The following is a 27,529-nucleotide window of genomic DNA, read 5'->3' as shown; positions in this document are numbered from 1 at the left end:
CAAGCAGACTGTTTACCCCTTTTTCCAGCTACAAAAGGATCTCACAAAAACTCAGTGAATGGGCAACAGAATGGCAGATGACATTCAAAGTTGATAAATGCAAAGTAATGCACATTGGAAAACATAATCCCAACTATACATATAAAATGATGGGGTCTAAATTAGCTGTTACCACTCAAGAAAGAGATCTTGGAGTCATTGTGGATAGTTCTCTGAAAACATCCACTCAATGTCCAGCGGCAGTCAAAAAAGGGAATAGAATGTTGGGCATCATTAAGAAAGGGATCGATAATAAGACAGAAAATATCCTCTGTCCAAAAGAGCAAATACAGCACATTGAACTGTAATGCAAACTTCTTTCCTGGTAACTTGCTAATGCAACTTAAACGTAAGGGTAAGTCTACATTGCAATAGAAGATGTTTTCATAACTCAGGTTAGCTAACCTGCATTCGCTAACTCAGGTTAAAATAGCATGGAAGGCAGGGCAGTTTGGCTTCCAACATGGGTTAGCAACTTGAATTCAACCCCAGGCTGCCCTACAGGCTTTAACTCAAATTACTAACCCGAGTTAAAAGCAGAGTTGCTGTGTCTTCAGTGCTATTTCAACCCGCGTTACCTAACGCCAGTTAGTTAACCCAAGTTAAGAACACACCTTGTTTTTCCTCCTCCAGGGCAGACATACCCTAAGGGTGAGAGGTCTGTCTCCAGGCCCTTCAAACCTCGACGACTCTACTGGTACTGCCAACAAGGGGAGCAGTAACTGCCAGTTGCAATGGTGGGGTTTGTGATATGGGGATCTAGTGACAGAACTGAGATAATCCATTCCTAGCTATCAGGTCTGAAGATACTTTGGTCATTATTACCCTGCACTGCAGTTGAACCAGTGACCTACAGTTGAAACTATATGACTAGCCCGGTGTCATCTAGTCCCCCAAAAGTAGCCTTTTCAGAGCTTACATACTATTGAAACCTCTATGCTTCAAAAAGGTGACGTAACCAGCTATTGAAGGCAGCACAAGGACGTATGTTTTGTCCCCTGTACCAGCTAATTTAGGCAATACCGAAGTAGTAATATGGATTATAACTCAATTAAATTTAAATCAATGCCCCTACTTACATTTCAGATTTTTGCAGAAAGAAATTGAAGGAGTTGGGTGACTAATGCAAAAACCTGGCATGAATATTCATTTACTTTTTAAATAAATTCCCTTTGGTCATGCTCATGCTCCTTATGTTCACTTTCCGCAAATATTCATTTATTCAAGTTTTATTGGCATGCGTGTTTGTGAAAAGTGAATTTCCAATTTACATGTGTGAATATGTACAGAAAAACAGTTTACACATGGAAGAATTTCTGTCTTTGGGTTCATCCAATGAGGAAGCAGAAACACCAACATGCAACTTATCTGATCCATCGCAACATAACTCAAGTTTATAATACCAAATGCATACAGCAAACACATTCTGATATTTCCATCGAATAGTGAAAGCCACTGAACTGTTAATAAAATTTGAGTAAATCACAAAAAAAGACTACGTTCATTAGACATTTTACCAGGTGCAAATTCCATTCTAGACATGGAAATAGTTATAATAGTGACTATCCCTTCCCTAAAGTCAGAGGGCTGTGCTTCATTAAGCAACAATAACCTGCCCTAAACAGGTGTACATAGTTCTATGTTCCTACGGGCTAGTTTACACTACACGGTTAAGTCACAGAACCATAGAAGATTAGGGTTGGAAGAGACCTCAGGAGGTCATCTAGTCCAACCCCCTGCTCAAAGCAGGACCAACACCAACTAAATCATCCCAGCCAGGGCTTTGTCAAGCCTGACCTTAAAAACCTCTAAGTATGGAGATTCCACCACCTCCCTAGGTAACCCATTTCAATGCTTCACCACCCTCCTCGTGAAATAGTTTTTTCTAATATCCAACCTAGACCTCCCCACTGCAACTTGAGACCATTGCTCCTTGTTCTGTCATCATTGCTCCTTGTTTCCGTGTCTCAATCTACATTTTTGTTGAAAAAAATTTCATCTGAAAATTTTCCCTAGTCTTGTTCAGTATCCATTTCCTTTTGAATGCTGAACAGATTATTGAGTGAAGCCTTTTATTTAGCTGCAAGTTTTAGTAACAATTCTTAGATCTTCTAGGACACAAAGTGCTTTACAAAATGTATGTAAAGAGTCATTAGCCCCATTTTACAGATGGGGAAATAAAGGCACAGCGAGGGTGAAGTGACATGTCCGAGGTCATAGCACAGGTCAGTAGCAGAGCTGAAACTAGAACTCATATCTCTGGACTCTCAGGCTAGTGCCTTAGCCCCAGGACTCTTTATACTTCCTCTCAGGGAGGCTGCATTTGTGCCAGAGGAACCGACTGGAGGATACATTTTTGTAACAGCCACTGTATATGTCCTTAGGCAAGTGCTGAAAATACATTCCACTCAATCAGTTTCAGTGCCAGCAATCAATCATGTCTTTTCCTGAAGTCTTATATATGCAAGTGTCAGGGGGTAGCCGTGTTAGTCTGTATCCACAAAAACAAGGAGTCCGGCGGCACCTTAAAGACACATTTATTTGACCATAAGCTTTCGTGGGTAAAAACCCCACTTCTTCATAAGCATGGAGTGAAAATTACAGATGCAGACATAAATATACTGACACTGAAGAGAAGGGAGTTACCTCCCAAGTGGAGAATCAGTGCTGACAGGGCCAATTCGATCAGCGTGGATGTAGTCCACTCCCAGTAATAGATGGGGAGGTGTCAATTCCAGGAGAGGCAAAGCTGCTTTTATAATGAGCCAGCCACTCCCAGTCCCTATTCAAGCCCAAATTAATGGTGTTAAATTTGCAAATGAATTTTAGTTCTGCAGTTTCTCTTTGAAGTCTGTTTCTGAAGGTTTTTTGCTCAAGTATAGCTACTTTCAAATCTGTTATAGAATGTCCAGGAAGATTGAAGTGTTCTCCTGTTGGCTTTTGTGTGTTACCATTCCTGATATCCGATTTGTGTCCATTTATTATTTTACGTAGGGACTGTCCGGTTTGGCCAATGTACATGGCAGAGGGGTGTTGCTGGCACATTATGGCATATATAACATTAGTAGACGTGCAGGTGAATGAGCCTCTGATGGTGTGGCTTATATATGAAGTTTTGGATGTTTTATGCACAGGAGTTTATACGAGCTGAGTTCCAACACCCTCCTGCCCCCCAGCAGCAGTTGCATCCCACGCTTGAGAGTGGAACAACAGGATTTAAAAAGCAAGAGAATGAAACAGGTGTGGGGGGGTTCCTCAAAGGTTTTCATGCTGTTGACTCATTCTGAGTGCCCTGTGCATGCCTTCCCTCCGAACCACAACACGTCCTCAGTCCCACCTCCCCTCCCCGTTTGCGACTGTATAACATCCTTGTGCCAGTTACAGCAATTGCTTAAATGGAAAAACAGCCTCAGGGCAACATTTGACTGTCTTTGATGTGAGAGAAGGTTAAGCACATGGCTCACTTCTGCTCTCGTATTCATTGCCCCCTCCCATCCGTTCCATCTTCTACGGGGGGGGGGAGATTCAGAGTAGCAGCCGTGTTAGTCTGTATCCGCAAAAAGAAAAGGAGTACTTGTAGCATCTTAGAGAGACTAACCAATTTATCTGAGCATAAGCTTTCATGAGCTACAGCTCACTTCATCGGATGCATTCGAATGCATCCGATGAAGTGAGCTGTAGCTCACGAAAGCTTATGCTCAAAGAAATTTGTTAGTCTCTAAGGTGCTACAAGTCCTCCTTTTCTTTTTCTGGGGGGATTAAATCCTAAACTGGCCAGCAGATTGAGTCCAAACCAGTAGATCTGTTTTGTCTCTAATTCTAACTTCAGGTCTTGTGACTGTGATCTTGTTACTGTCTAAAATGGCAACTATCATATAACAATGCCTTGGTGTGACGGGGCAGCCCCTCCACCCCCATAATATCCTCCTCCACCGCAGCCCCAAGGACCTGGTACTTGCCTGTTGAAATTCCAGTTCTCTAACAGAATGTTGGCACTTCCCACAACACTGCTGGTTGCCATCCACTGCAGCCTTTGGGATCAAGGTGCAAATGCCACATGGGAGGGAGTGTAGAAGATGCTCTGTAGAAGACACGTGAGCAGCAATACTCCCCATCCTTTGCATCACCAGATGCATATTAATGTTTACGCTCTCCTTCTGCACCTCATTCTTGGGAGGAGCTCCCCGTAAACATCTGTAAAACGACCTGGATGATTTAGTTGGGGTTGGTCCTGCTTTGAGCAGGGGGTTGGACTAGATGACCTCCTGAAGTCTCTTCCAACCCTAATATTCTATGATTCTATAACCTCATTAGCCACCTTCAAATCCCTCTGTAAAACTCTGCTTTGCCTCCAAAAAATGAACCAGGTAGGCCCCTGGTGTGTGGAGAACACTGGCCATCATACTGACCTACACTGTCTCACAGTTTCCCTGTACTCCTCAGTCTGTATCCATCTGTTCTTTCTTCTTTTACACTTAGATTATAAGCTCCTTGGGGCAGGCACCATCTTTCTATTCAGTATTTGTACAGCACCTGGCGCAATGGGGCCCTGATCCATGACTAGGGTTCCTAGGTGCTACCATAATACAAATAATAAGAATACTCCTACCAGTCTGCTGGTGCAAGTGACTTGCAGTGATTTGTCCATGAGCAGAAGCAAGTGTTCTGGTCTCTTTTTGATCAAGAAGGATGGAGATAAATTGGAGAGGGTTCAGACAAGAGCAAGAAAACGTTTAAAGGTTAGAAAACTCAAGGAACGCCATCGGTTTTGCTTAACAAAGACAAAGTTAAGGGGTGACTTGATCACAATTTATAAGTCTCTTCATAGGGAAGAAATATTTGATACTGGGCTCTTCAATCTAGCTGACAAAGATATAAAAGATCCAGTGGCTGGAAGTTGAAGCTAGACAAATTCAGACTGGAAGCAAGGCATCAATTTTTAACAGTGAGAGTAATTAACCATTGGAACAATTGACCAAGGGTCACAGTGCATTCTCCATCAATGATGCTTTTTAAATCAAGATTGGATTTTTTTTAAGCTATGCTCTACTTCAAAAGGAATTATTTTGGGGATGTTCTATGTGTTGGACGAGGTGATCACTCTGGTTCCTTCTGGCTTTGGAATCTATGAATCATTAAAGGACAAGACTTTTATGTTAAGTATTTTTAATGATTCCTTTCTAGATTTAAACCAATAATTCCACTGAAGGATCACCCACCCACCTAACAGAAGGTATATTGAAAACAATTTCTTAAACTAAATACGTATCATTGCCCATAATCCTTCTCTCCAGACGAAACCACCCTATTGCCAAACTGTCCCACACAAGCAAATGATTAATCTGAACCACAAAATATCAGGCACAAATGCTACATTGTTCTATCACCTTGCAATTAGGGGTGGCAGAACCAGGAGTAGGGGAGGCCAGACCCCCCAAAATGGAAATATTGTGGGGTGCTCTGCCCCTGTGTAAAATCATGCATGTATAAGGGGGGCATGGATGGGGACCCAGATGGGCTGGAGCGGCTGCCACAGGACCTGGGGTTCAGGCTGGGGAACAGGGAGTGGAGTGAGACGCGTAGGTGCTGGAATGGGCCCAGAGTAGGTAGGAACACCCAGGAGCCTCCTGCCCAGCCTGGAACTGGCTAGCACTCCCTTCTCTTTCCCTGCCCACTGAGTCTTAGTACCTACCCTCACTTCCCTCCTATTCCTCTGCTCCCCTTCCCTCTCCCCTGCTTGCAATCATTGTTCCCATTACTCAGAAGATTTCACCTGCACATAGGAAACTTGCCGCATGATTTTTTGAAGCAAACTGAGTTTCTCTGGTTTAGTCTCTCTGAGGAACGACAGGGCATTCCTCACTGCTCATATAGAGATTGAGAATCCGGAGGCACAGCTTACTTCTAGGGAGATCTACAATCTCCAGCGACTGCTCTCTCTTGAGCTGCTTGCACGACTAAGTCAATACCTGACAATCTCACTAGGGAGCAGTGATCAGAGGGAACTGAAAAAACAGCCTTCCTCTCAGGAGCTCTGAAAAACACACTGCATCGCCACATTCTTTAAAATGTACTGCATAGAAATAGGATAATATCCTTTTAAATAGTGTGTAAATCCTATAGTGGCGCTTACAGCGTTCTAGGTGTGAGAAGCCACAAGAAACCAGCCAGAGCAGCAACATAGATTTAGCTAAGCCTAGCATGTTTATGTACAGTTAATAAACACAGTTATTTGGACCCAACTAATAGCTCAGCTACATTCTAGTTCGCACAGGAATTATTCTGGGGAAGTTCTGTTGACAGCGTGATTCTCCAGTCCAACCGCTGTCCCTTTCTGGCATTAGAATCTCTGAACTCTGCCTCAGTAGTTTGCCTCCTACCGCTATTATTGTGTGAAAAGCGAAAGACACAACCACGGAATCACCCCGTGTGAAATTCAGTGCGTCTAGAACAGGGTACGTTCTGAACTGCAGGCCAGGGTTTGACACGCAATAGAGCCAGCCATTTCATTCCTTTTACTGCACCAAATGCATCGCCACTTTGGTCAGGAGGGACAACCTCTAAGGGTGAGAAGATAGTTCACACACTGTTCCATTCACCAACCAACAACAAAAGAAAGTAATCATTCGCGGTTATGGCCACAAGCACCCCTTTTCTTTTTGCGAATACGGACTAACACTGCTGCTACTCTGAAACCTGTTATGGGTTATTTTTTTCCCTTAACCATGGAGCTGGCATGCTTTATAATGAAAAGACAGAAGAGACTGAGGAGCAAAGAGTATGCATTAGCTCAAGATTACAGAGGCTCATTTCCTCAGGTTCGTCAGGATTGTGAAACCATTGTTCTCTGCACTAATATTCCAGTAATTTGGTCAGTGAGTGATGTGGGCGATTTCATTAGTTCTAATTCCACTGACAAGATATGGTTCCCACTGCTCTCAGTGATGAGTCACGCACAGCAAGCCATTTCCTGCCACACCAGGTGGAGTATTTTACACACACCAAATCTATTTCATTTCACAGCTCACTCCAGGCAGTTTCTCCTACACCACCATTGACTGAGCAATAATGCTTTGGAACCCTTTGAATCTGCTGCCAACCTCAGTGTCCTTGCCTGTGGTCTCATGTCCCTTCCTGAGTGGGAAAGTGGGCCTCCTGGGATCCATTTCTTGCTCCAGGAAGGCATGTGCTGCAGCTAAACCAAATCAATTGACTTATTCCTTTCTCTCTACATTAATAGATACATACACACACAGCGTTCGGCAATGCCAAACAACCTATGGAGTGGTTACAGAGTTCCTGGTCCTCCATAGTTACCAGAAACCACCAGTGTGGCAGCGGGGAGCTTAACAGATGTCAGAACTTCCTGGTCAAGCTTTTCTCTAGTTGCTGCTTAAAGCATGGCTCTTTGTGTCTATGTCCTCACAGTACAAACCCCATAGTCAGTGCTAAATAAATATGGGTAGAAATAGTATGTATGTAGGCAGAAATATATGGTCCACGCACACACCACCCTCCCCCCCACACATCTGCCCATTTGTTTAGCACCAATCAAGTGCTCGACATTGATAAACTCCACAGGTCAGGGACTATACACATTTTTTCTTGCGCAATCTAAGAGAGGGATAGTTAAGGAAGAATACCCTGATAAATGCAGAGGAGGGAATAACAGAGTTTTATTATTATTGGTGGATTTCTTTACATAGCAGAGAGGTGCTTAAGACAGACGGTCGTTGTTTCACCTCCCAGCAGCCACATCTCTCTCAAAGATCTGAACAGAGTCTCTTATGGGTTGCCAGAACACACTTCACACTAGCATCCTAGATATTATATTTCTGATCAAAGGGTTATCAAGGTCATGGAACAGACACTCCCACTTGAGCCATCATGCTCCATCAGAGTAAACAGGAGCAGGTACGCCCAATGAACCCTTCACAAAGACACCCTCGTTAATCAGATTCACATTGATGTTTTCCCCCATCTCCTCGAATGCAGGGGAGACCAGCAATAATATCATTGCAATGGCTCTGTCAACAGATACATTCCAGCTAACACAGATTGAAGTGCTGTGCTCTTTCGAACATTGGAAGGTGGCAATGAAGCCTAATAACTTTATTAAATCGAGAGACTCAGAAACAAGGCTGACAATGGAGTTAATTATGTTCTTTTTCTCTGCTGTTCGACGTGGGCCTGAGAAATTTTTATTAAGCTTGCTACATGTCACAGAGAAAGGCAAAGAACAACCCCAGTGAATTTATTATAAGCTAGCTAGAAATGGAAGTGAGAGATATTTGTTCTTTGCAGAAAAGCTGGTGCATGACTAGCTGCATCTTCTGGGATGGTAAGAATTCAATCTAAGTAATTAATCAAGAGATGAATTGATTCAAGAGGGTCAGGACCATCCAGTGAAAACAGCAGGCAGGCAGTAGCAGGAAGGTAGGGAATCTAATGGTTACCATAAGAGGCCTGGTTAACAAGGCTCGTTACTTGGCTTTGCCATCCACTTATTGTGTGATGTTCGGGGCCTCCCATTTCCTCAGTTTCCCAAGATGTACAATGAGGATAACATTTTCCTAATACCCTAGTAAATCTCAGGATTTAGAGTCTGATTTTTAAATGACGGCCTCCCTTTGTGTAGTCACATTTTGCACTTGCAAGTGAGGATATGCAAACAACTGCAGAATGGCACCTGCAAATTTCTGTCCACGTGGGTCACTCCTAGTCCCAACCTGCAAGCTTTCTGCACTCAGAGCCTCATTGGCTTTAATAGTAAAATAGGGTACACAAGCAATGAGTGATTTGGGCTAATATCGTGCAGTGGCTGCATCACACTTGATTTCATTTCATGGAGTCTAAGGGCAGAAGGGACTATTAGATCACCTAATCTGACCTCCTATATATCACGAACGATTACATTTCATGTAGGTACCCCTGTATTGAGCCCAATAACGCGTGTTTGGCTAAGGCATATCTTCCAGAAAAGCATCCAGTCTTGATCTGAAGACTTCAAGAGATGGAGAATCCACCACTCCTCTTAGTAGTTTGTTCCAATGGTTAATCACTCTCAACTGTTAAAAATGGGTCTTATTTCTAATTCAAATTTGTCTAACTTCAGCTTCCAGCCACTGATTCCTATTCTGTGTTTCTTTACTAGATTAAAGAGCCCTTTAATACCTGGTATTTTCTTCCTGTGAAGGTCCTTACACACTGTAATCAATCCACATCTCAACCTTCTTTTTGATAAACTGAACAGATGGAGCTCCAAGTCTCTCCTGGTAAGCCATTTTCTATAGCCCTCAAATCACTTTCATGGCTCTTTTCCTCAACACTCCCCAATTTTTCAACCAACTTTTAAAAATGTGGACACCAGAACTGTAGACACTGTTCCAGAATCAGTGTCAGTGTCATAGACAGAGGTAAAAGTCATCTCCCAACTCCAGCTCACGACTGCCCTGTATCCAAGAATCACATTAGCCCCCTTGCTTCAGCACTGTACTGGGAGCTCATGGTCAGTTGCTTTCCCACTATGACCCCTAAATCCTTTTCAGTCACAGCTTCCCAGGAGACAGTCCCCCATTCGGTAGCTATGACCTACATCCCTTTGTCCTACATGGGTAACTTTGCATTTGGCTGTATTAAAACCCATTTTGTTTGAATGGGCCGACATACCAAGCAATCCAGATTGCTCTGTATGACTGCCCTGTCTGCATCATATACCATACTACCAATCTTTGTCATCTGCAAGTTTTATCTGCAATGATTTTACATTCATGTCCAGATCACTGATGAAAATATTAAATGGAACTGGAGCTAGTACTGATCCCTGAGGAACTTCTCTGGAAACATCTCCATTTGATGATGATGATTCCCCATCAATGGCTACTTTTTAAGATCAATTTGCCTATTCCTCATCCATTTCACGTGTACTTTATTGATAGTGTATACTGCTAACTTTTTAAATCGGGATGTCATGCAGTACTAAGTCAAATGCCTTACAAAAGTCTAAGTATATTACATCCACTCAGTTATTTTTCATCAACCAAACTTGTAAATCTCCTCAAAGAACGAAATCAGATTTGTCTGACAAGACTGATTCTCCATAAAACCATGTTGACTGGCATTAATTATATTCCTGCCCTTTAATCCCTTTATTAATTGAATCCCATATCTGCTTCTTCATTTCTATTTTTTTGCCCTGAATAGATGTCAGGCTGACCGTTATAGTTGCCATTTTTGAATACTACATTTCCTTTGCCTAAAAGACTGGCCAGTCATTTTCTGTTCATCTCTTATGCAAGCTGTCAGTCTGCAGCATATTAGACTTTAAGCAAGATGGAAGTAACCAGATTGATTGCTAAAAAGAATTCAGAAGTAACTCATTAAAATGGGAAACAAATTTTGTTTGAGCTACGTCTTACTTTATGAATAATCACCAAGTAACTGCAACTTCAAATTTAAAATAAAAACCTATAAACCACAAACTGCAGCTGCTAACGTGGACGCCTTCAAAACTTCAAAAACACATTTTGAGGATTGCATACTGTGTTCAAGCAGGCCACTTTCTAGTTACGTTACAGTAAATGAATCTCTGAATGTGCCAAGATAATAACAATACCACCTAGCTCTTATATAGCACTTTTCAGCTGTAGATCTGAAAGCTCTTTACAAATGGAGGTCTAGTTTGTTATCCCCATTTTACAGATGGGGAAACTGAGGCACAGAGCGCCACAGTGACTTGCCAATGGCATCTGCTTTCTGTTCATTCACCAGATGAAATTTACATACTCATGAATTATCTGTATTCTGGTAGCACAAAGGAGTCCCAGTCATGGACCAGAACCCTGCTAAGCCAGGTGCTATACAAACACAACACAAAAAGACCGTCCCGGCCCCAAAGTGCTGACAGTGTAACTACCAGTAATTTTTCCTTCTCCAAAATGGGCACCTCGTGGTCCTGGATCCATAACAAGCAGGCTATTCCTCTTCATTTTCCAAGCATAGAGGGTTTTTTTTTGGTTTTTAATTCTCTCTGGCTTCACAGCATAGTGCCAACTCATGGAGCTGTTCAGCCAACTGACTGCCTCTAACTCCCCAGCCAACCACCCGAGCTGAGAAAACAAACCATAAATTCTGATTAATAACCATCGCAGACCACTAGCCATCTCCTGGCAGGATATTTAATCTACTTATTTATGACACAAAAACTGGAAGTGAAGACGAATGGCAAAGAGCCCAATACGAGAATCCCAGCCCGTCACCATCGCTCTCCGGGAATGCTCCCTACGGAATAAAGGAAGGGCTGAGCAAGCGTAGGGGAGGAGGAGGAGGAGGAGGAGAACAGACTGATCTTTGAAAAATGAAGTATGAAATTGAGAGAAAAAAAAAGTGTGATTTATTTCAGGTATTTTCCCTAAATAGGTCTCTTTTGAAAGTCACATATTCCAACAATGAACATTCGAGAGAACAAACATCCCAAGATAAAACACTGTAATAACTGAGGGGCCTTTTATGGTATAAAATTGCAGAATTTGGTTCATTATTGTAGGGAGGATGCGCTGCACCTTTATCTGAGGCATCCAGCATTGGCTGCCGCCAGCAACGGGATACTAAACTATAAGGGTATGTCTACATTGTAATTAAACACTGTGGCTGGCCCATGTCAGCAGACTCGGACTCATGCTACAGGGCTGTAAAACTGTGGTGAAGGCATTGGGGCTGGAATTCGGGCTCTGGGACCCTTTCTCCTTGCAGGGTCCCAGGGTTCAGGCTCAAACCCAAGCCCGAATAGCTACACCGCAATTTTCCAGCCCTGCAGTGTGAGCCTGAGTCAGCTGACATGGGCCAGCCACAGGTGTTTAATTACAGCGTAGACATACCTTAAATGATCCTTTGGCCTGTTCTGGTGTGGTGATTCCCAAGTCTACCACACTGCTGAGCTCTAACCCAGATGTACTAACTTGGGACTAAAGCCAGGTCCCCACTAGAAACTTTTGCCTGTATAGTAATGTTGGTTAGGGGTTGAAATTTTCTTTAATGACATTTCTATACTAGCAAAAGTCTTAGTGTATACCAGCAAGAGTGCTTTTCCAGTGGAGCTTATCTTGTTCTGGGAACTGGTATAACCTATACTGGCAAAAACACTCTTGCTGGTACAAAAACTGTGTCTACACTAGGAGGTTTTGCTGGTCTAGCTATACTGGCAAATCTTTACTAGGGTCGGCCAGGCCAGTGTAAACAGAGAAAGCAGGCATGGACTATACTGTCTTACTGACAATATTTTACTTCAGCGGGAACATCAGTATATAACATATATACCTTTTATCCCTGGCTTACCGAAGACTTAAGTCCCTCCACCCCTCTGGAAAAATCTACTGGGCCTGATCTAGATTGTTTCCTTTTATCTCCTTGGACTCAAGCGTGCTCTCTCCCAGAACATACCTGAGGTGGCTTCATCTTGTACCCTTCCGACTTGATTTTGAGAGGTGCCACCCACAATTCCTATCGACTTTGATAGGAGCTGTGAGCGTTTCAGTAACTCTGAGAATCAGGCCATCAGTCTCCTTGACCTTGTCAGCTCTTGGGATTGTTATGCCAGATATTCACTCTGTCACAATCAATCAATCAGGCTGCAGCCTTCAGAGATTCTCAAAGCCACCTAAGGGCTTTGGATGCCCAGTTCCCACTAAAATGAATAGGCTCTAGATGCTTAAATCCTTTTAGGTGGCCTTGAAAAATCTCAGACTAAAACTGTCCACGTCTGCTAAGAGTGACAAATGTTATAGGAACCAAATATTGGTGAAGATTTTTTTATTCTTGTCTTGCTTTCCCATGCAATCCAAGAGCCCATATGAAATCAAATTCCAACATTGCAAGCATTTTTGCTTGAACAGGCATGATTTCTCAGCAGCTCATCTTCCTTTTTTAAATAGTTTAGATGGGTGAGGCACTCATTGTCAAGTCCCAATTACGGCAAGTAGCAGTGATGCCATACGCCGTCTTATCTGGAGGGGACGTGAACTAATGAGCGCTCGGATTATTGAAACTATTTCTGAAAAGTTTGGCAGGTCTCCCGGCTGACGTTAATCTCCCCGTCCTCACAGCACTGGCTGAAATACAGGGGGAAGCTGCCCACCCCCCAGTAAACGTCAGATTCTGTAGCTATGCACCAGGCTTGCTGACACTGGCTACATCATCAACACTACGAGCTAGGGGTGTGATTTATTGAGTTAGCGCCAGCATAAATAGCAGCGAGGCTGCAGTAGCATGGGTAGAAGCAGAGGGAAATGGCTCAGCTGTGCTGAGTACGTACCAACCAGTTTCAGGCGGGTTGTGCTTGGCTCGGCTAAGCCATGGTCCTGTTACTAGCACCTGTGCTACGCAGTTAGGCAGCTATTTATGTTGGCACCAGCTCAAGGAGAGGAGTACGTGTACATGAGCAGGGGAATCACACCTGTAGCTCATCATGCAGATGTAGCCTTAAAAGAGCCACCAGCAAACGCGGTCTCGTATTTGAAGGAACATTAACCCCAATTGGATTCTGTGCTGTGAGTGAAAGGCTTCCATTTCAGTTAAGCTTGGATAGACTAGGATGGGCAAATTCCAACTCCCAGTGCTGATTGTGCGAGAAGCTGCCAGGGTGAAATGTATTGTCTGGCTTGCTGGATTTGGGTCTGATTTTTTAAAGTTCTGTTTTGTGAATTTCATGCGTGAGAGATGCTGGGGACGGGAGTGCTGCGTGCGGCTTTAGAATCACTGCAGACCTCAGCAGCAATGCATGCCAACCCACCCCGGTGGCTCAATCGCTCTCTAGAGGAATCTCCTCCAAGTCCATCTCCAGGGCTCAAGTATAACTGGCCTGTCATGTGAGTCTGCTAACAAGGGGACATCCTCATCGAACTGTGGTGTATTTTATAATGTGGGCCACTGTCTATTAAAACCAGAATTGAGATCTTTCCCTACAGCTCATCTGTTGCAGATCAAGCAGATAAGCACAGCCTGGCTTGGATTCTGACCAATAAGCTAGAAATGAAAGGTTCTGTATAGAGCTGGTTGAAAAAAATGTTTTTGTTTTTTTTCAGGGAAATTCAGAAAAAAAATTAGTTTTTGCCAGATTTTCTGTTAAAATGTTTGGTTTTCAAAAACCATTTTCAGTAAAAATTCTTGGGTTTGAGGGACATTTTTTCCATTTTTCACAAACCAAACCCAGAATATTTTTGTTTGCCAATATTTTTGTTTGATGAAAACCATTTTCATAAAATCAAAGTTATCTGACAAAGCAAGTTCTACCTGCAGTTCTATATGCTGTGCTAATCTGGAGTGTCTAATCCCACCATGCAATGCAGTTGTTGAGCCTAGGTAAGATTAGTCTAAGAGGAGAGAACACCTCACTCACTCTCTGCTTACTGAGAGCACTAATAGCCTAACTTCAAACCCCCTTTGCTTGCAGGGAATTGGCAATAGGAGGGGGAAAGTAGTTTGTGTATTACACAGTTTAACCTTGACACGTTCTAGCCTAGCCCATCAACGGAAGCTGAAGAAGCTATTGGCTAGCAAAGCCCATATAGTGTAAATATTTAAACAAAAACCATTAAGGAAGTCTTATGATTTTGGGTACCCAGCTTGGCAGTTGGTCTGATTTTCAGACGTGCGGAGCACCCATAACTCCAAAAATAAAGTTCATGGGAGCTGCTGGTGTTCAGAACCTCTGAAAGATCACTCAGTGTGTCTAGTTGAGCATCTAAAATTAGTGGCTGCTTTTGAAAACGTTTCCTTTCTCCACCCACTGACCCAGTCAGGGCTGCAGGAGTCTTAGACAAGACCATAAACAAGAAAGGAAAAGAGCTGTTAACATAAGCACTGTGGCAAAAACTTTTTTTCAGAGCCACTATAGCTTCAGAGAACATCTACGTGATGTGCCAGGCAGGTGGCGGAAGAAGGAGATTTCGAGAAGCAGAGCAAAGGAAACGTCTATGAATTAATAAGTCTCCTGGGTAAAGGAACATGCAAAGTAGGAGCAGCCATTAAACCTTTCCAACAATTCAGCCATGCCTGTAGTGTGTTATGGGGTAGTTTTCAGAAATAGTCAGCATTTTCCAACCAAAAAATGAGAGTCTACTACTCCTGAGAACAACAAATAACTCAAGTTTGAGCTAGATGTAGTGGAGACAGATACTGGCAAACTCATCCTGAACACAGCTGTGCCAATGTACCACAATTCTTATCTTCAGCACTAGCTGCGATTGCAGTCCTGGGTCTCACCCATAGCTCTGCCAATACACCTCCTTCCTGACCTGCTTCGGTCCCTTACTATTCCAGTCCTGCTATTTTCCCAAGTCCCTAGGTCAGCTAATTCATCTCTGTTCCAACCTACGTAACCTCCTGCTATCCCAGTCCACAGGCTAGCTGTGTGAATACATACCTAGGAGCCGGGTTGGGTTTGTATAACCCGTGCTGCTAATTCAAGCAAGCTAGATCACAGCTAGCTCAGCCATGTCCACACATGCTGCAGTCCCGTCTCTGAGTGCAGTGTAGCTGTACCCTTAGACTCTTTTGAAAGTCCCACCCTACACGGCCTGCCCAACACCATACAGCAATGACCCGATTATCAGAGGTGCTGAGTGCCTACAGCTCCCAGAGGAGTTAATGGGAATCAGAGCTGCTCAGAGCATTGGAAAGCAAAGCCCTACATCACATGACTCCCTCTAGTCCTTCCTCCCTTCATGTTCCCTATCAGAGGAGCCTCTTATCACTAGCCTGCATGGCACTACTGGCCTCACTACTGGCCCAGCTGTGGTATATTTTTACCTCTAGCTGCATCTTGGCATAGTTCCTGGTACTCTATTACAAGGCACATATTAGACTGGTAACCACCAAAAAGGCCACTGTATTAATGATGATTGATGCTCAAGCAACTTCATAGAACTTAGCTTATTCTCAGTGAAAAAGGAGCTTCAATAATGGGAGCCATACTTTCAATTCCTTAACGTACAATGTAGCAATTTACAGTGGGCTTAGGTATAATTATTGTAGTACAATGCATTTAAACAGAACTACATACGTATTCGCTTCCCTTCTCAACTGCTTTTCCCGTTTACATGGGGGTTTGTAGTTAATCATTTGATGTGATGATACATAGTTATGTGACTGACTGTATTATTCATCTATCCTTGCAGTTCATTTATGTATAATTAATGTGTGGTTAATAGTTAAGTTGTAGGACAAGGATAAGTAAGATGAAGGCCTTACATTGCAGCCTTACAGGTTCAGAAGAATCATCCCTATGTTAAGTACATTCTGGTCTCTAATCTACAGAGACTGCATTGATTTTTTAAGTAAGGCTAATGGTTTTACTGAGTGCCCCTTTCAGGGTCTCTGGCAAAGGCCATCACCCCAGTGGACTTTATAGATTTTCTCACTAGCTTGGACTTGTCATCCTGTCTTTTTACTGCATAAGAAGCGCAAAAGGAACTCTCTTATGTTTCCAACCAAACAGATCAAATGCGCACACGCTACTTACCACAGTGAAGAGCGCATCAGAAAAGTTAAAGAATAAGGGGCATAACAGCAAAAATATATTCAATCCTCTCCTCAACACTAAGGGGAAGCAACCAGCTAACTCCCCATGGATGTTGGAAACCTATCCTAGAGGTCTAGAAGTGGCACAATGGAGCTAACTCAGTCCTCCCCCAAGCATTGAGCCTGCCAGGATGGTCTCTTGAGTTCTTGTAGCATCCAGGGTAGTCGATCCTTTGTTTTTTGCTGGTTCTTCAGTTACGTCTGAAGATTTGAGCACACAGATTTTCAATGGAGCGGCCCTGTAGGGCTGCATTTGAAGTGCCATGTGTCCTGGATTTTCAAGGGATTATTCCGATTTTGTCAGAGTTGAGCCCAAATCCTACAAGCCAACTTTGTAAGCTGCTGACTAGCCCCCCAAGGCAACATTAGATGCTTGTGAAAGATCACGAGTTGCAACAGGACAGTGCCCTGACTGTCAAGAGGCCACTTCGAAAAAAGTTGATGCAGTGTCATGACAAGTAGGGTCCTCCAAATGGGCAACCCTCTGAAATGCAGAGCGTGCGCACACACATACAAGCATGCTGGAGGATATTAGCATCTACTCCTCCAGGATGTGATACTGCAGGAGAGGGAGCACAGTCTAGTGGTTAGAGGGGTGCCAAGCAGGCAGCATTCTGATCAAAGCCTGGTCTACACAGGGTGACAAATAGAGCTGGTCTGAATGTCAAAATATGCTGTTATGCTGACCCTTTAGCTTGGGTTGGTTTTGAGAGAGATTCTATAGCCTGGTGATATAGCTACTGGTCCAGCAAGTGGGAAATCTAGGTTCAAGTCCCTACTCCGCTCTGCATGGTTTAGCGTGATCTGGGATGAAAGACTGTTCTGAATTCAGGCCAGTATCCTAACCCCCCAGGCTATCAAGAGTGACTAACGCATGCAACCGTTTCACAAAACCCCTTTGAAAGGTTTTGTTTTCATTCCAAAGCAGAATGAAAAGAATTTGTAACCTCAAAAGTTGCTGTGAAATGGAGTTGTCGTCCTCTGGTCTGTTCGAGTGATAAATGCAGGACAGTCTATAAAGAGGCTAATGGTAGAGAGTGAGAAAAATAGACACAAGTAGGCAGGGGAGAAAAGAAAAGATCCGTTATGTGAGAAGACACACGTGAAGGCCATTTCAGAAGACGGCATAAGCAGAGAAGATGGGTCTCATACCAGGAGCCACATTGTGAGAAGTGACAGAGGAAACATATGCAAGAAGGCCCTAGCGAGTTGTTATATGGCTGTTTTAATTAACACCCTTTAATTTCTTGTCTTAACCGCTCAAGCTCCCTTACCTTCTTGATACAGCAAGTGTATGGAACCCCGCAAGCCAGAGGACCACTGCCGTTGCATGAATGGTACTGATTGACGTTCCAGTCTTTATATTCATCACCTCCACAACACGAGAACTGTGCAAACAAAAATTTAAAAATGCATCGTAACCAAGTGATAAATAACAGCATGTTTGTAGTAGGATAAATATTTGAAGCATTTAACTGAAGCTAACAAGAAGGGGATTCCCTATTCATGCTACCAGACATGGGCCAACTCTGAGGTTCTCTCGGACTCTGTACCATTCAGACTAACACAGCCTTATGTAATGTCGTCATATTGGGGTTCTCCCTAAGTCACGGCTTGAACTCAGTAATTCTGGACCTACACTACAGGAGTCAGATAGAATATTTTTGGCATGGTCAGTAAGAATTGCAGAGGAAGGATAGGAGATTGTTAAGTGCGCTTAGTTTCCGGCCAAGTGCAGCATTTACTTTTCCAAACTACAGCAGCTTTCCAGATGACTAATCAGTCGGGATTGTGAGGTTAGGAACAGCCTCAAGATGGCAAGGCAGCCTTGACATGCCAGAAGTACTGAAGCAGAACAGGAAAGCTCAAGTAATTTTTTAATACTGAATATTTTCAACCCATCTGTACATATACCCTCTAAGCCCATCACTCCCCTGGGCACAGCACGGCATGGATTTCAAGAGCTAGTTTGTGGAATGGACATTACAAGAGCTCAAATTATTTCTTGCTCAATAGAGCAACAAACACAACTGAACAGAAGCAGGAGTCAGTTTGCTATGAACAATGAGAGTTCCACAAAGTCCTTTCAGCAGCTTGTTCTTGAAGGCACAAAGATTTCAATGCAATATGCATGTGTGGATTTTCCTTCAGACATTTGGATACTACAAGAGTACGAGTTTGTGTAAAACTACAAGGCACTGCTAGTCTAAAAGACCGCCCATATGGCACCCCACTAGCCTGAGTTGACAGCTCACTTGCAGTAAGATCTCAGATACTGGACCTGCACTGAGATATGGTAAGCAACTTCCTTTTCTATAATGATCATCAGAGGATGGCCTCACATCTCTGTTCATTTAAAACAGGACAAATGACTGGAGAACATGCAGGAACAATCCTGCCAATGACCAAAAGGGACAGATGATTTGATTATATACATCTTTTTAAACACTAAGGTAAGACTTTTGCTCTTTCTATCTTTATAGCAGTGTCATATGGGGCTTTTTAGTGTATTAGACGGTTACTCTTTTTAGTCCAAGTGGTTAGCCAATATTTGGGGTCTTTTGGATTGTTTCCATTAGGAGAAGAAATTGATAAAAGTGTCAGGTATTTATTGCAATCCTATTTACAAAGAACATACACAAATTCCTATTTCTCTGAACAGAGTAGGAGTCAGTTTCCTTGTTCATGCTTCCAAGCCTCTTTCCAACCAATACTCTGCCCCAAAAGCTCTCTCTTAGGGCCACGTTAACTATTGTTTCTCTTATTTCCTGGCTCTGTATTTATTTAAGCTTCTGACTTAGACAAATACAGCTCCACCGAATAATACCCAGCCCCTATATTTGTATTCAGTCTCCGGGGAAACCCTCCCCCCCCCCCCAGATCACATGGCTTAGCTCCTACTCCAACCTTGCGCCAAGGCTAGTCTGTGATTTGAGTGGTGGCTTCTGTTGTTTCGGCTATCACTAAACATCTAGCTGCTCACTCATTTTGCCTGAGCGGAAGGCTACTATCATGCCAATCAGCTTCAAGTTGGTTTGTGATTGCCAGGGGAGTATATCTTTGGTTTATGGGAAGTCACCCAACCTCCTGCACCAGAGTGCTAAATACACTGATTTTCCCAAGTGTTGACTTTTGACTTTTCGTTCTATTTGGCTTCCAAGGACAGTGTTATTTTCTCATTGCAGCTTTTCAGAGATTGGTACCAGAAAAAGAATGCACTGGAGTGAGTTATAATTGTATAACTGACACTCAACTTGCAAATGAAAATGCAAGAAAAGCTGCAGAAGGGACATATTTTTCAATAAATTACAGTCAGTTTGACAATAACTTTTCTCCTCTCTCCTCCCACTCTAGGGCCTGAGAACAAGATTGCATGGGCTAGTTAAGTGAAACGTAACTCATGATGATGGTCAGATTTATTGGCCTTAAATTAATCTTTTTTAGATAATTTAGTCTAGAAATAAAATTATTTTCACAAGACTTGTAAGTGAATTTAGTCCTGGTTGAAGGGGCCAATTTGACAGCCCGAGAGACTGAAACCCTGTCTGTATTCACATGAGACACATAGCATAGGGAGTAGCAACCAGATTTCATCACTCTTTCCTCCATCTGTATGACTGGCCTCTGAATTACAGGGTTCACCCTCTAGGATCAAGAGGACAGGTCGGTCTTCATGACTCAGTCAAAACCTGCAAAGACTAACAATAATAATTGGGACCAGTTTTGGAAGTGGTTTTAGTGATGTGGTCACTCATCCCCCTAGGTGCCACTATCAATAAGCTCAAATGAAGTTGAACAAGTCAAAGACAATGACTGAAAATAGTGCATAACTGAGATCCACGGTGCTACTTGTCCTGATAATTGGCCTCTGGCTAACCTGGCCCCTCAGAAGTGCGGTGTGAGCAGTAGAGCAGACAGCTGGAGATTGGCAGGCTGGAGAACAGTATAGTAGCTTTGTTTGAGGCAAGTCTGTAATCCAAATTGTAGGCCAACTGTGCACCTTTGGAGACATTTACATTGAACCAATGCTTCTCTAATTCGGATCTTCGTTTCCTCTCTCCAACTCTAATTGATTTTTCATATTTTCTATGACTAGGACAAATAGCAGCTGCAGACTGGGTTGTTTTTTGTTTTTCATTTCCACGTGTGAGCAGATCTATTTCAGCCCAGGAAAAATCAGTCTCATTAATCTTTCATTCACGTTGATTTAACTATGATCGCAAGCAAGAGGTTTTATTTTATGGTCTTTAACTATTCTCAGTTGTCTCCGACACCCAGGCTAGCTGATTCCATTCCACAAAATGCCAATCAGACTCCACTCTCTAATGGGGATCTCTCTCCCCAGGTCAAACTAAATTAGAGATCAGACTTACAGCTAAATAGAAGGTGGTTTTACTTTTTTCATATTCACAAAATACAAGAGAGAGTTCAAGGAAAGTCATTTTCTGTTCTTTGCAGGATGGAACTAAGCTCACACCACATCATGTTTATTTAATTGGGACAGAGACTGTTAAATGAGCTTGCTTAAATTTTTACCTTGAAAGAAATGTCCATTTGTTGCTGGCGGGGAAAGGCGTCAGTCTTGGATAACTGTCCTCTTATTACCCCTCCAAAGGCATTGTACAAATAACAGGAGGGCAAGTGTTCTGTCTTTCCCATATTACCTGACCAATATATTCAAGCCTGTTATGGAGAGAGGACCTCTAAAGAAGATAATGGAGTTCAGTCTCTATAGTCCATTTAGCTCTTAGCCTCTCTGCTCAGATTACATGTGACGGTGCCAGCTGTGGTGGCGAGGAGTTTAATAACTGGTGTGTGTCCACTAGCAATTGGACCGAGACCATCAAATTCATTGCTGAAGTTGCTGAACAGGTCAGGTTGTTTGTCATTTTAATTAAATGCTATTTGTCCAACACAAAGGGAAACCACATGCTTCCAATGTGAGTGATGCTGTATTTTAGAATAAGAGAAGACAAACATAAGAAGAATGAGGGAGCACCATGGAAGCCTCTCCTATATAATAGCACCCAGCAGAAAGCAGGCTTCTAAAAGTGTAAACGTGCAGAACACAGAGAACAAAAACGTAAGTGTATAACGACATACATCACACATTGGTATAAGCGACATACTTGGTCCCAGTGGTAGCTTCACTGATGTCAGCGTTTACCCGTTATGTCAGACAAGAATTAGGACTACATTCAATATTTTACCCATAAGAAGTGTTCATTAAAGTTGCACAATGAATAGAGACATTATACAAGTGGTGGAATCCAGAAGTCTAAAGATAAGGCCCAACTCAAATCTCATTTTCAGACATACCAAGACTTTGGGGGAAATTCAGAACTGGATTTGAACCTTGAAGTTCTGGCCTCCCCATAACTTTTTTTTTAAATCCACATTCTGTGGTACTAATAGACTTGGTGAGGCAGCTACTTACACAGCCCGCCCACTGTGTTCCCTTATCCTTTCCAGAACCACTGTTTTGACTTCAGCTATTTGAAACACCCCTTTGCTGTTATGCTTATGGTAAGCACTTCCCACCTCCATAAACAAAACAAAAGTAACGCCCGTGAACTCGTTGTTGGATCAGTTGTACAATCCTGGTCGTTTAAGAACGGGATAGGGGTCTGTCATGCACCTTTCTCCCATAAGCACCACATGACATGAGTGCACATATTGATGACGGATAGATGTCTGAAAATGCAGAGCCCATGGCCCCTTTGGTGCAGTAGAGATAGTATCATGTCCCAGGGAAGAGGAGACATGGATTGAACCTTTGATTTGATCTCGCACCCTCCAAACCCAAAAGCAGTTGGCTCAGGCCCAGCTCTTCTGCCAACACCCCTCTAACTGACATTTCAAACTTTGGGGAAGCTCAGATTTCCAACGTGCTGGCAGCGGGACAGAAGTGGCACATCGAAGAGCCTGGGAGGAAAGTTAAAGGGGGCGAACTGACCCGAGTGTGACACTTTACTAAACTCGGAGTCTGCACCCCCGTCTCCCGAGTAGAGCTGAGTGAAATGGATGAATAATGTTTTTGACGGAAAAAAAAAATGCAGTTTTGGTCAAACCAAAACAATTCCTGAATTTGACACAAATAGTTTTGGCCATTCACAAAATGGCCAGAGGAGGAGAAGATGGGGGTGACTGTGCTGTTGCTGTTCCCCTCCCCCAACCTTTAGCCAAAGGATCAGGACATTCACCCGGATGTGGGAGAGGCAGGTTTGAATACCCTCTCTGGAAAATGGACTTTTTCTATTCACCAAAAATTCTGAAAAATTCCATGTTGAGTTTGAGCCGACTTTAAAAAATAAAATAAAATACAATTTTTTAAAAAATGTTCAGACCCCAGAAAAGATTATTCACCTAGCTCTACTCCCGAGTCCCAGCTGACAGTTCTGACCACTAGACAACACTGCTCCTGATTTCATAGTCCTGCTGCTGAAATTGGCTGGGGAGATCTTGTGCCAGACTGTGGCTGTGTGAATTGGGGCCACCTAATCCTGAAGAGAAATGGGCACCATGTACTGGGAGGCTTCAGGCTGGGATGTTCATAGGTGCCCAAAGAAATTAGGTACCAAACTCCCACTGAAAATTCAGCACCTAACTCCTTCAGGGTCCTTTAAGGGTCTTAGCCCGACATTACCGGGTTTTGATTAGAACATGACTCCCTGCTTCAGGTACAAAGCAGCAGGTTAGTTCTGGTCAAACCCAATGTTATCAGCAAGCAGCTGAGCAAGAGGGACACAAGGGTTTTAGGTTTCTTAGCAAGAAGAAGAAGTTGAGCAGGCAGATTAGCAGGAGTGACATTTTTGAGGCGTTACAATGTGCTGATCCCCGTTCAGTTCCGCAGAGAACAGATTAAGGAAACTATTCCCGCGTCCTTAAGATACTGAGCAAGAGAGGACATTTGGCAAGGAACAGCTTTCCCCAAGGAATTTCAACCCTGTAAACTTCAGCCCTCCTTCTCACTGACAGGTCAGTGGCAAGGATCGACTGTATTCTCGGCAGACATCTCTGGTTCTCTTTCAGGAGAGTGGAAAAAAATCGGGTTTTAAAAATGCAACAGTATATTGCTATTTTCTCTCTTCCCTGGCTTATCCTTAGCCAGGCATGCGGTGTCTGAAAGAGATGCTCATAGGCGTTTATGTCCCAACCTTGTGTGCTGTTTTTTTTTTGTTTTTTTTTAAACACAGCATTTACTGAAGAGTTTGATCCAAATCAACCCCGCCTCATTAGAAACATATCTTCCTCCCCTGCCTAAATAGCATTTAGATGATGATCCAAACTTCATGGCAGATACCTCTCAGTTGAATCCAAACGCTCTCCAAAAGTTTTAGAAAAGTTGAGATCTGGACTCCCAAAGTGTCAAAGAAAAGAGACCACCACACTGATCACTTCAAATATATTTACACAGACTCTGATATCCAGTGTAAAATGTCCATTTTTTTTAACACTTTTTTTATATTCTGTTTTGGAAATTGTATAAAAGTGTTATTGTGATACTTGCTTTGTAGAGAATATTTGACAGATGTCTTCAATGGTTAGTTGTAAATATACTGCAAATGCAGATCTTAAATAAAAACTATTTTGATCAAAAGAGCCAGCAGATCAGCAAGCTCCTCTGATCAACAACCCAGGTACATCCTTCTGGTATGAGATACGAGACTGGTATAGAAATGAGCTCTCTCTCAAATACAAGACTTTGTAAAAATGCAAGGATGGTTTATTCAGGATATTTTAGAGAGAAATAACGTGGCGAGATCTGTTATCAACAGCAGTAAACGTGGGCTTTCTCACCCCCCTCCTCCCTTCACAGAGGAAAACCTCCATTTCAAACCCACACGAACAATTACAGAAATACTGAAGGTAATTTCTTTTACAGGCACTTTCAAGTCTTCTTCATTTAACTTCAAAGAAAACGTGTATGGTTGGGAAATGTTTTGGTTATGACTAAGGGCTTGTCTACAAGATGCTGCAGTGTGGTCTATGGGGGTGTGAACTGTAGAGTGCTAATGTGTTGCTCGAACTGCCCAGTTTGTGTTGACGTAGGACTACATTAATATGCACTCAGTCCCTTTTAGTTTGTGCCAGCATGGGCTACCTGGGGCAGTTAGAACACAACCTTTTAGAGTGTTCTACAGTTCATACTCACATAGATCACACTGCGGGATTGTGTAGACAAGCTCTAAAACTCATGTTTCCTCTTAAACCTTGTAAAAGTCTTGCAATCCCTTAATGCTTAAAGATGGCACAAGCCTCTTTTGAGATGCATGTTTGCAAATATCTTCTCTAAATGCAAGCCTGAGTACAAAAACTTCTCGATACACATTATGTAAATAGTGAGATCGTTATATGCGACATTACAAGGTCATTTGATGCTAGAATTGGTTACTGATAGAAGAAGCCATTGGAGTATAGGATATTTATATTAATTGGGGTATTAATTAGGTATCTGGCAATGTCTAAGCAACTCCTTACTGGGCACAAAAAAGACAAGAATCACCGCTCTGAGGATCGGTGTGAAGAAAGGATATCTTTGATGATTGCCATAGAACTCTGCCCTCAAGCATGCCCCCTTGTGGCCCTGCAGCTACACTGCACACAGCCCCTCATGTTCTTTCAATCAACTACCCAGATTGAGGTTGGTTCAAGACACGTAACCCCGTTCATGGGGTCTGATTTACAAAGTCGTTCTACAAAGTGTAACTCACTCTGTTAGTTGTGCCAGATCTCGATGCTCTGGATCCACATAAGAATCCTGGTCAGCTCTTGTCCCAGTTCAGGAATGGAGCCGATAAATGCTATTGTAACTGAAGGTACTAACAGCTTCTACTGTGAAATGCCAGTCTACTTAGACCATGTATTTCAAGTAAGATACATAAGCTAATCTTGGTAAATAGAGCGAAACAGTGGGATTTAACTCAAATTTTAAATTCTTAATAATTTATTAATTTGTCTGCCTCAAGCCAGCTCCTTGAATGGCGTGTTTTAAGTAATAGATTTCAAACACTTTCTTTGATTTCATAGAATTTAGTTAAGATTACTCATGTTGCTTATTTATAAACTCTTTATGTTATCCATGATAAAATGAACCGCACTCACCAACCTTAAAATGAAAGTCCTTTTCCCTTCTATAAACTGCATCATTTATCTAGGATACACTGCAAAATGCAGCCTGGTCTATAGATTATGAATAAGAATTTCCAGTTAACGCTTTGAAAATTGACAGGTCCTTGTCCCAAGATCAGGCCCAGTACTATTAAAATGATTATATAGATGGGAAGCCTAACATGCACAGCTGCAACACTCAAGCGACAGGAACTCTTCTATATTCCCAAATAAATAATTTATGAATCCATTTAGCAAAATCACAAATACTCTAACTCAGCACTGTAGATGGAGAGATCACAGGATATACATCTTCCAGAAGCTGGTGTTAGCTCATGTTTCTGTGGTTGGCGGATATCATTATGGACAAAATTCCCCCTTACACTTGACTTCCAGTTCCCCAAAACTTATGGATTATGTATGTTTATCTGTGTAAAAGTTTGTAGGCCTCGAGCATGAGGCTAGCTGCTGAAGCCAATGTCTTACACAGGATACAGGCCTGTAGGTTCCTTGCATTACTGCTGAATAAAATAAAGTAGAATATAATGCAAAGCAGTGAATAATAGAGGTAAGCTAGCCCACTGGGCTACAGGAAGGACTCACTTCTAATTTTGAGGAATGATACTCTGGTTGTAGTTTACTTAGAGATGTGTCCCATCTAGGATAGACCCCACTTTTAAGGTGTAACCTCTGTTAAAAGCTTCCACAGAGGGGCATCGAGAAATCATTAGAACTGAACCAACCACTGTCTGTGCCTTGTTTCATTTTGCTTTTACTCCCCCACCCCTTTTCATTTAGTCATAGTTAATCGCCGTGATTGCTGTGCTTAACTGTGGGGTCCCCTAAAGCATGGAAAGAACCACATGTGGCAGACACAGGGGGAGTCACATCCCGGGATTGGCACTGAGAGAGACAATTGCTAAGAACTGGCCCCTACCATTTCTCAAGACTACACTTTTATTTGGTAAATTTTTTGGAGATAAAATTACTCGGCACTCAGGAACTTGAAATGTCCCTTTCTAGTGCACAGTCCCACATGAAGTTTTATTGTGCATGCCCACTCTGCGGGAAGAGATTATATCACTACAGCGCCAAAAGTCTTACACGAGGACGAATGGTGGAAGAAAACCTGGTGTGGATTCTTCATGGTGGCATTTCTAGCTCCTTCAAAGTGTTGGTCAGGATCTTGGAGGGGGTTTTTCCCTGGGAAGTTCTAGATATATTCCTAGCTATTTATTGTGCCAGTATTTACTTCTCACAAGAGACCACACACTTAAATGTGTTTTTAGATCTGAATGAAGGATAAGAGCTAGTTTTCATGTTTTCTTCCTTGCAACACTTTGATGGAACCCAACAGATGTGGCCTTACGGGTCACATCATCAAAACTGATCCATGGTGATGACAGGCAAGGTATTGTAGATATTAGAAATCTGATGGTGGTATTACAATCCTGTGTTCTAGATGGTTGTAGCAAGTGTTTGTTAAAACAAAAAACACACATCCCAGTGACAGACTCATGGGATAATGAGCAAGACTGGTGAAAGAAACCTTTCATCTTTTTCTAAGAGACTAAAAAGGAAGAACATGTTTGCAAAAGAAACGCTCATTTATAGGCAAGCAGTGGGCCTGAATTTTCAATCTAAAGAACGGGACACAAAAAATTTCTTGTATGTGCAAACAATAAATCTGAGCTAAGCAGTTAACTTGTTTTACACATTTTTCCATTTGTTTTTAAAGGAACTATTTTTCGGAAAAGAACCATAAAGCAGGGGGAGGAAGTGGTTCTAGTATGTCTAAGAGACG

General features: G+C 42.6%; 1 protein-coding gene across 2 annotated transcripts in view; it reads right to left on the bottom strand.

The window, feature by feature from the left end:
- LOC141978317 (tetraspanin-15-like) overlaps nucleotides 1-27,529 on the bottom strand; it is a 198,080-nt gene that overhangs the window by 57,834 nt on the left and 112,717 nt on the right. For both annotated transcript variants that reach the window (XM_074940328.1, XM_074940327.1), the window contains exon 5: nucleotides 17,889-18,002. In XM_074940328.1, the coding sequence (XP_074796429.1) occupies nucleotides 17,889-18,002 (114 nt within the window). The remainder of the gene's footprint in view (nucleotides 1-17,888; nucleotides 18,003-27,529) is intronic.

The sequence above is a fragment of the Natator depressus genome, chromosome 26 (assembly GCF_965152275.1).
Source record: "Natator depressus isolate rNatDep1 chromosome 26, rNatDep2.hap1, whole genome shotgun sequence".
Classification (NCBI taxonomy): Eukaryota; Metazoa; Chordata; order Testudines; family Cheloniidae; genus Natator; species Natator depressus.
The sequence above is the reverse complement of the archived record's forward strand: the minus strand, read 5'-3'. Positions and strand labels throughout refer to the sequence as shown.